Here is an 8,988-nt window from a genome sequence, read left to right as displayed (position 1 = left end):
GCGACAACAAGACGTCACCGGTGGCGTATGCATCTCCACCGGCCTCCCCAGCCCCCGCATCTCTCTACCCGACGACCCTCTGCCTGAGCTCTCTCCGCCTGAGCCCTTCCCCGCCGTGGGCTCCACTTGCCGAGCTCCTCTGTGTGCGGCTCGGTCCTGCCCCGTACACAGCTCCTCACCTGGACGGCGGCCCACCCTCTCCATGGTCTCCGTGCACGGCTCTTTGCGCCGGCGCGCGCTGCAGCAAGCCGCCGACCCGATCATATGGGGTGCAGGAGGAAGAGTACGACGGAGGCAGCGCCGTCGCTGGGCGGTGCCCAGCCGCCAGGACACGTATTGTATATGCAATACCTACCGTGATGCCAAGATTCAGCACAGAAAAAGAACTGCAGAGGCAACAATGGTAAAGATAGCAACAATTTTGATCTAATAGTGCTCAACCTTTCCTTCAGTTTGTAGTTTTTGATCTGGACATTGGGTAGCTGTTAAAGCAATCTTCTGATATGTTGAATTAATAGGTATCCATTTATCTCTGGATTAATACGCATTGCTCCATGACTTGTAAATAGAGTGAAGGTCATAATGCAGATAGGTTGGCGAAAAATATCTTGGATTTGGTTGGAATGTCATCTATTAACATAATTCCAAAACATGGGATTCAGTAATCTGTAACTTAATCATTTGCTTATGTTTGGATGTGTTTTCTTCTCAGGTTTCATGTTTCAGACAACCGACTTTGTCTCATAGACCTCTTCTTGCTGTTGAAGATATGCTAATGTATTCCACTCCAATCATAGCTACTGAATAATTTGCTTTGCTCTAGAGAATAAATTTTCTTGTCAAGAGATGTCTTGCCTACAGGTCTAGCCACCAAAACTAAACTGCTAATGATTTGTTTATCGGATTTGCGTCTTAGATTTTTATATATCTCTGCCACTAGATCATGCCTATTTAATTTGCACCCTAGATTTTCATACTTGAAAGAAAATCAGAAGTTTCTCATATTTGAGGCTGTCAAATAGATGCTCGGAGGTGTCGAAGGCGTGGGAGGTGTGGTTGTTTAAGCACAGCAAGTGTTATGGCATTTGCACCGTTTTTTTCAGTATAACAAAGTCTGTTGGATAATGCTTAATAATTTAGTAGTATGGTCTATAATTTGTGTAGTATGAACATCTTGCATGCAATCATATGTCTCCCTTCTCCCTTCATGACGCTCTGCAATGATCTTTTTTTTTACATTCATAAATGCTTTTGAAGTAAATAACACTTTGTATGCAGCCATGGTTATTATTCCAGACCCTTATGTTTGTCAATGATGGGTAATGTCAAATTAGTGCAATAAAAATATCACACGAGAGCACTAAATAATTGAAAGGGTCTACATAAACCAACTACAAATTCTATCGGATATATCTAGATCAAGTATATAAATAGATACTCTCATGTCATGGTCAAGTAGACATATGCATCTTACATTTCTCCGCCTATTTTCTACAAGTCATTATGTGAGCTTTCATTTCTAAATGGTATATGTTTAGTTATTCGTGCAAAGTTTCTGGTTTATATTTCAAATTCTCCTATGTGGGACAGATGATCATGCTTTTAGCTGTAACTTTAGCTGTCCACTTTCTCAGTTTATTATTTTCAGTTTAGGAAACTACAAGGATCTATATCATGGTTTAATACAACACTACTTTACAATGGGAGATCCTCTTTTGTGTCAGATGTAATTGTTGGACATGGATATGTATTTAACAGAAAGCTGTCCAATAAAATTTAATGTATTGGGTTCTAGGCAACAGTTTATATAACACAAATGTTGTGCAAATTTTACATGCTTGCAGATTCAATTGACTGTGACTTTGTACCATGTTCCTTCGGTAATTACTGCTTAAATAGTGTCCCGCTGAGAGTGTCACTATGTGTTGACCAAACCATATGCAGCTTACAGGTAAAATAAGTGGGTTCTGTTGTTTTGGTTCTCTGTTTTTCACTGATGGCACTATGCTATCAAATGGCCATGAGTAACTGTTCTCTCTATTGTTATCTTATAATGTTCGATCAGATAATCAGGGATGCTAATAAGTTCACGAGATACTTGAAAAGAGTTCTTAATGCTACTCCTGGTTTTGTTCATGTTTTCATTCTTCTACTGAAGATAGAGTACTGCAAGTATACTTTAGCTCAATGGCATGATTATTCTGGATCAAGATTTTACATAATGTGAATAGATGGCTGCCTGGTTTAGCTTAGTTTTTTTAGATGGAGTAAACATACAGCTTTGTAGTTTTCTTAGGTAATTCCTCTATCTCTATTCCTCTCCTATTTACTGGTTGATAAGTTTTTGTCTTTTTAGACTGGGATGTACACTAGTTTTTTGTTATAAGCTGGATGTTCTTCACCCTCCTTGGAGGGTGACCTTGTAATAAACTGTTCTCCTTCTTTGCAATGAAAAGAAACGCAATGTCATTGCGTTTTCTCGAAAAAAAAAGTTTTTGTCTTTTTCTTTTTATGCTCATGATCATAGGATAAGGCAGCCAACTAATTGATATGGTGGGTAGATGTATGTTCCAAATATATATGTTTTAGTATTGGACGGCAGTATTATAGAAACCCATCAAATTTAAGTAGACAATAACATAGTTGATTTTTCCTGAAAGGATAGGAGTTGATTTATTAACAGTCTACAAAATAATTTTGAAAGATATTATGTTTATGCAGTTTCACTCAATAAGAGATGCATTCAAGATCTTCTTTGTCAAAAGACACTATACTTACTGGACAAACATCTATTATAGACCAGAGAAACTTTTTCAAGGATGCTTGAAGTACGGCCTGAATGTGTAGCTTGGATTGTGTGATAATGAGCTTTTACAAATGCTCTGCAAAAAGGCATCAATATAACTTATATAACTGAATATCTATGCAATTTTCGCCCCCTCGAATATCAATGTCTCCTTATGTGAGCTTATGTATACTATATGAAAAATGGCTTTTAGATCATGTTTCCTATAAACCACTTTATATTTCTTTCGGTGTGCTATTTTTCAGTCACACCAATTTTATATAACGATGCTTTGATTATAGGTTTGACTGTTAGTAACCAGGAATACTGGTCCTTCCAGAAGTACCAATGTTTGTAGAGTCAATTAGTTTATTGTTCAATGGTGGCTTTTAGTTCATTTGTTGTGTATGACTTGCCTGATTTATCAATTTACCAAAACAATGACCGCATTGACAGGTCATAGCTACTGATGTCTGCAGGCATGCAAGTAATGGTGTACTGTCCTCACATCATTCATGTGGCATATCTCATTTCAGAGTAGTACCTTGCTAACTGGCTGGTTGTAGTCAAGGTAATACCCATTTTTGATCATTCAAACAGCTAGGAAATACCTGGAAAAAAAATCATGCTTCCATGTACACATGAGTCATGTCATTTGAGTTAGATCTAACACGCGTCCACTCTTGAATATCTTAGTGTATATCATAGAGATCATTTTTTTTCCAGGTTAGGTGTTATACTGTTACAGATGCATATTGAATTGAGTCCCTGCAACACGGAAAATTCAGGGCATGGTTTATATCTTGCCTGATGAATCTATTTTATTTATTACCTCCAATGGGCGGAGAAATGGGTTATGTTTTCTCCTTCTCTGATATACAAATATGTATAGGTCACAGGAGGTCTTTACGTGTTCTTCTGTTTGTTAGTACAAAAATAAGGAACTGAGAGAAGACACTCTTGCAAATTATGCATTCCATTTAGCTGGTGAACAATTACCGAACTGGTAGACCTGTCTTGATATTTGTTTTCTTGGAGCGCCACATCCTATTTGTATGTAACATTCTGCTCATTTGATTTACCACTTCTCTTAGTATCATACTGATTTTTTTGTTCTTCGAATATGCTGCCCTTGGTGCTTCTGGTCTTCCTATTTCGTTACTCACCGTTTTGAAGAGATTCATACTGACTATTGAGTAAGTGACAACAAGCTGTGAAAATAGAACGAAGGCATGAGGCATATTCTTACCTGAATGAAATGACCCGAGTGTCGACCATTTAAGAACATGGCATTTTATTAGCCGGGAGGCTAGAGTGGGGCCCAAGTTTAACTTAATGAAGCCCACACAACAGAAGATGGCATTTCATGATGGGCGAACTGCAATAGTGCTACACAAGTATAGTCCTGGTCATTTTCTCGATGCTAACATATTATTTGCAATCAGGATGGTGATAGAAAAATTTCTCTGCAAAGCTTGCTCAATTTCCTATCTGTTTATGCTGATTCTCTTTTGAAAAACAACAGGGAGATGACCCAAAAGGCAAAACGAAGGTGGACTTGGGTTGCACTGCAACCTTGAGGATACCAAGACCGGGGACACATCAGAAGACTCAAATCTCTCTAGCTTAGAAGCCACTTCCTGAAGGTTTTATAAAGGCTAACACCGATGCTTGCTTCATTGATGAATCTGGGGTTGATAGCGCTGGACTGGTTGGCTGGGATCACCTGGGAAGTGTCACTTCTACGCAGCCTGTCCGATGAGAGGACGAATCAGAGCTGAAGAAGCAGAAGTTGAGGTACTACAGGGCATGCAACTCAGCGTGAACTTTGGCTGTAGGAGCATTGTGACAAAGTCTCAGAGAGCCAGACGGTGGTTAACACAGATCAATTCCAATCTGTGCAGCCTCTCTGCCTCAAGTATGATTGTTGGGTAGAGTGTTGAGCAGTGTGTGATCAAACCTTTGTAATCGATTGTAATACTCGAGTGACAATAATGTATAAGCACATTTTCATCTTAAAAATAAGAAGACAAATAGAATTGAAAATCTAGCTTCGTGAGCTAGAGGCAAAAAAGCCTATGGTTATTAGAATCTTTCAATTCTGACGCTTATATTGTTTCTACTTATGTTTTCAGAATCTCGGGCTATATGAGTTTGATGTACTTATGTTTTCAGAATTCTAGGATTGATGTTCAGTTATGTTTTCAGAATTCTAGGATTGATGTTCAGTTATGTTTTCAGAATCCCAGTCTGTAAGAGATTGATGTTCAGTTCAAGAATATTGACGATGTGCAACATGATGTCTCTTGATCTTAAGAAGACATTATATGATATCCATCCTAACTTTGTTGAATTGTAAATAACCAAATCCACAAGTTGAATGATTCCACTCTCAATAATCCTGCATGAAAGCTTCACTCACTGAATCAAGTCAAGAAACATAGGCTTCCGAAGGTATTGATTCTTGGTCATTTAATCAAAGGCATGAGTTGTTATTGTTTAATTTGGTCATCTACCTACACTATTCCAAGCATTGAATTTGAGTTCTCGACCATGTAATGTACATGGTACGCCGTACAAGACATGCACCAGAACTCTGTTTCTGTTCTTGCAGTGTTTACAATAAACTAGATAACATATCCATGGCATTTTACGGACCATCCTCTACTATTTCCATGTTCCATATTTAAAACAACAATTATCATCGACTAGCCACAGCAGAGGCGCGGCGTGCCGCCGTGCCAGCCATTGCTAGTCTCTTTAACAAGCAATACATAGCTTAGTCCTAGGCTTTTTGGGCAGCGTGAAGCGGCTGAGTGGGCTAACTAGGAGCCAGGCGAAGATGCAATCCAAATGGAAGGAATGGGAGCACGGCATCATCCTGAACTAGTGGCATCGCCCGCGTCGAGAGGCTCAAGACAAACTGAGCACTGTCCCTCGCCCACGGCCGTCTCCTGCAGGTCCGCCAAGGCCTTGTCGGATGCCGGGACAGCACGTGAACGACAGGTCCTTCCATGCTCCATCCTCATCAGCATCAGGGAGGAGCTCAGGGTCCCTTTGCCGCCGCATGTCATAACAAAGGTATCTTCCTTTTCTGGGTTCTTTATAAATCTGTGTACCAACCATGCTGTTGGGAGCAACATTTTCTTTCTCAAACGCCCATCTAAAATCGAAGTTTGCCAGGGGCTTTGCCTCCTTTTGGAAAGAAAATTTTTAAAAAAATCCAAAATCGTGTGCGGAGAACAGGTTGAACCTCACCTTGAACTTTCTGCTCTCTATCAGCTGGAACACCAAGCAGTCACCATCAGCCAACTCGTGCTTAGCAGCAAACCCTTTCACAAAAAAAAAAAAAAGCAGCAAACCCTTTCCACTGGTTAATCCTACGGTTGCAGCCGTCAGTTCTGTGGTTTTTGTAGGAATATAACAAGTGAAAATCGTTATTCATCTCATCCACCAAAACCATGATCTCATCATGCACCGGGAGATGCTGCCTGAAGTTCAACAGGATTTTCTGGCAGATAGTGCAAGAAATTACCAGCCAAGAATCAATCACAATTTGGCAGACCAGCAGCGAACGTTATTGCCATACCAGACTGTCTGATTTGGTGGCATAGCCGTGGGACATGGGCTTGATGAAGGTGGGGTGGCCAGAGCCCAGCTGGTCCTTGAGCTCTTCGGCCTTGGTACAATCCTATAGAAGAAAATGAGAAGATTTAGCAGAGAGATTATATTGCATGGAGCAGCCATCTTAGATATCTAACATGAGTGGCGGTCAGGTTGGAAAGCAAGGAATGAAGTTTACCATGCAAGCAGAGGCAGGTCAGGTTGGACATCAAGGATTGAAGTTAAGGTGCTAATTAGCAGCATTGTTTTGCAAAAAGGCAATATAAAATGTAACATCTTAGATACCTGACATGTGGAGAACACTAGAACCAACATTCTGCAGTGGCTGCAACGGCACCGGGACGAGTAGTCATCATAGGTAAAAGTAAAACCACATATCAAACAAGTTCCAAGTTTGTTGTCTTTAAGGCTTCCCACATATATTCTGTTAAACCATAGTGAAACAAGTCAAGGACCTGAGGAACTGCTAAAGAGGATAATTTGAGGGTTCAAAGCACACTGTGTAAGGCACTAACCTGTTGTCAAGTACAAAATTCTTTCCATCAAAATAGACACCATTTGGAAATTGCTCCAAATATCTTTTGATGCCACCGTACAACTAAAACGAGTATCATAAGAATTTATCATAAATCATGCAAACTACAGTACATGGTCAAGACTGCAGATGTCCGGAATGGCAAATTTTCGACCAGAGGGTGCAGATTACCTGAAAAACATTCTCAAAGCCTTCACTTTTGGAGTGGATATAAGCTGAGGCCATCTCACAGCGTATACCTCCTGCGCAGTACCTGAAAATACCAACAAGGTAGTTCAATAAATTGCTTGCCCATTGTGCCTAAACTACAAAGCAATGACTAATTCTAAGATTTGGTCATACATACATCATAATTGATTTACCACGTAGCTTCTCAGTATGCTCATCTATTCTATCCACAATGGCAAGTCACTGTATTGTCTAATATCAGGATGCAGTGTCTCCGCATTTGGTACATGGCACTTGCCAATCCGTGTCTCTTACATATTCTTGCAATCCATCAATATTAGAAGAACATCGTCTGTCTGTCGTTTTAACTGAACGAACAGATAAATTTCTTACAGGAAACGTTGGTTCTTGGGCAGATTACGAGGCAGAAAGCCAATTGCAAGATCTCGGTAAACTGCAGCAGGTAACCACAAACAATACATAATTTTACTCCTGCTCTCTGGTGGGCAGGGCGAAGCGGCAGAGCGGGCAGGCGTGGTTGATCCGGAGCCAGGCGAAGATGCAATGCTCGTGGAAGGAATGTGAGCACGGCATCATCCTGAGCTTGGTGGCGCCGTCTCCCTCGAGAGGCTCCAGACAAACCGAGCACTGCCCCTCGCCCACAGCCGTCTCCTGCAGATCCGCGACAGCCTCGTCAGATGCCGGGGCAGCTCTGAACCCCTGGTCCTGGTCCATGAACGCCGCGTCCTCCCACGCCCCATCCTCATCAGCGTCAGGGAGGAGCTCCCAGGGCTCCCTTCGCTGCTGCATGTCATAAAAGTCATATCTTCCGTTTCTGATGTCCGTCAGCAGCAGCTCTCGTATGACCGCCTGAGCTTCCTCGAGTGGCATCGGATCAAGCATGTACCCAATCCGAGTCCCGTTGGCGAGCAGCACCCGGTACGCAAGGTCGCCATCTTCGTCGAGATATTCTTCTATAGGACAGTCGATCAGGCGTCCCCCTCCTATTCGGGCGGATCCCATCTCGACTTCTGCCTGGTTCTCCTGCTCCCGGACGGGCCGATCGCGGAAGAAGGAGATGAGACGGGGGTCCATCCTCGGGAGTGAGAACTAACCACACACGGGTCGGCGCTGAAGCAGAGGAGGAAGGCGGCAGAAGGGAAGCGGCTGCCCGGCCACGGGGATGTTCTCCGGTGGAGGGGGATGCGGAGGTACACGCCGGAACAAGGGACGGGGCGGGCCAAGGAGGCACGGGCCGGAGCAGTAGGTGGCCGACGGCTAAGGCGGCGGCGATGATGTTGGACGGGAGGAGGAGATGGAACCCTGGAGGGAGGACAACGGGAACTGGGGGTCGGAAGACTATCTCTGCCTTTCTTTAATTTAACGGTTTTACTATGTCTCAGTCAACTGAGATTTTCTTAAGTCTAAGTCACTTACAAAAAATGCTTTGAGTTGCACTTTTCTGTTTAAAAAGTGCAATTGCACTTTTCTGACAGAAATGTGCAACTGAATCGAGTTGCACTTTTCTTTGAACTATAGTTGCACTTTTCTGAATTGACTGCGACTTAAGAAAATCTCAGTCAACTGAGACATAGGCACACCCTTAATTTAACCCTTGATTGTTTTTATTATGGAAAAGGATACTGCTGAGGATCCTCCGGAGCATTTTTTTCTCCCGAACCTCCGAGTCACCCGATTCGACACGTAGGACCACCACCCCACGTGCACCTCTTCTATTCTCCACGGAGGAAAAATAGTGAAAAAATAAAACAAAAACATCACACAGAGACAGCCCTTGGTCGCACCATCCTCCCGACACACCTAGAAACAAGTCCGGTGAGGGATCTCGTTGGCGATGCGTGAACTCCGGTGGGAT

General features: G+C 42.4%; 1 protein-coding gene and 1 long non-coding RNA gene across 10 annotated transcripts; one reads left to right on the top strand and one right to left on the bottom strand.

The window, feature by feature from the left end:
• The first annotated feature begins 249 nt into the window (after positions 1–249).
• LOC124657796 lies at positions 250–4,856 on the top strand. Of its 8 annotated transcripts, XR_006988851.1 has the most exons (5): positions 250–403; positions 519–592; positions 713–2,296; positions 3,242–4,182; positions 4,311–4,856. It is a non-coding gene; the product is annotated as an uncharacterized LOC124657796 (long non-coding RNA). The 8 variants fall into 8 exon arrangements; XR_006988850.1 differs by having other exon boundaries at positions 519–2,296; XR_006988849.1 differs by having other exon boundaries at positions 250–592.
• Positions 4,857–5,433: 577 nt separating this feature from the next.
• On the bottom strand, positions 5,434–8,440 carry LOC124654894 (rhodanese-like domain-containing protein 6). 2 transcript variants are annotated; one of them, XM_047193866.1, is made up of 8 exons: positions 7,291–7,596; positions 7,116–7,197; positions 6,925–7,007; positions 6,695–6,833; positions 6,375–6,476; positions 6,148–6,296; positions 6,044–6,116; positions 5,434–5,912 (listed from the first exon to the last, which is right to left on the bottom strand). In XM_047193866.1, exons 1-8 carry the CDS (start codon positions 7,293–7,295, stop codon positions 5,889–5,891), a joined length of 657 nt encoding a protein of 218 aa, XP_047049822.1. In that variant the 5' UTR covers positions 7,296–7,596; the 3' UTR covers positions 5,434–5,888. The 2 variants fall into 2 exon arrangements, 1 of the variants encoding a protein (XP_047049822.1); XR_006988507.1 differs by lacking the exons at positions 5,434–5,912; positions 6,044–6,116; positions 6,148–6,296; positions 6,375–6,476; positions 6,925–7,007 and having other exon boundaries at positions 6,728–6,833; positions 7,291–8,440.
• Positions 8,441–8,988: the final 548 nt, after the last annotated feature.

The sequence above is a fragment of the Lolium rigidum genome, chromosome 5 (genome assembly GCF_022539505.1).
Source record: "Lolium rigidum isolate FL_2022 chromosome 5, APGP_CSIRO_Lrig_0.1, whole genome shotgun sequence".
Lineage (NCBI taxonomy): Eukaryota > Viridiplantae > Streptophyta > Magnoliopsida > Poales > Poaceae > Lolium > Lolium rigidum.
Note: the sequence above shows the minus strand (reverse complement) of the source record. Positions and strands in the feature narration are given on the sequence as shown.

What these genes read in the sequence shown, in the direction of transcription:
- LOC124654894 (XM_047193866.1), bottom strand. An exon ending in TAGTGTTCTCCACATGTCAG is followed by an intron (nt 6,477 to 6,694) that starts GTATCTAAGATG and finishes TTTCTTCTATAG; the next exon opens with GATTGTACCAAGGCCGAAGA. An exon ending in AGGATTAACCAGTGGAAAGG is followed by an intron (nt 6,117 to 6,147) that starts GTTTGCTGCTTT and finishes TTTTGTGAAAGG; the next exon opens with GTTTGCTGCTAAGCACGAGT.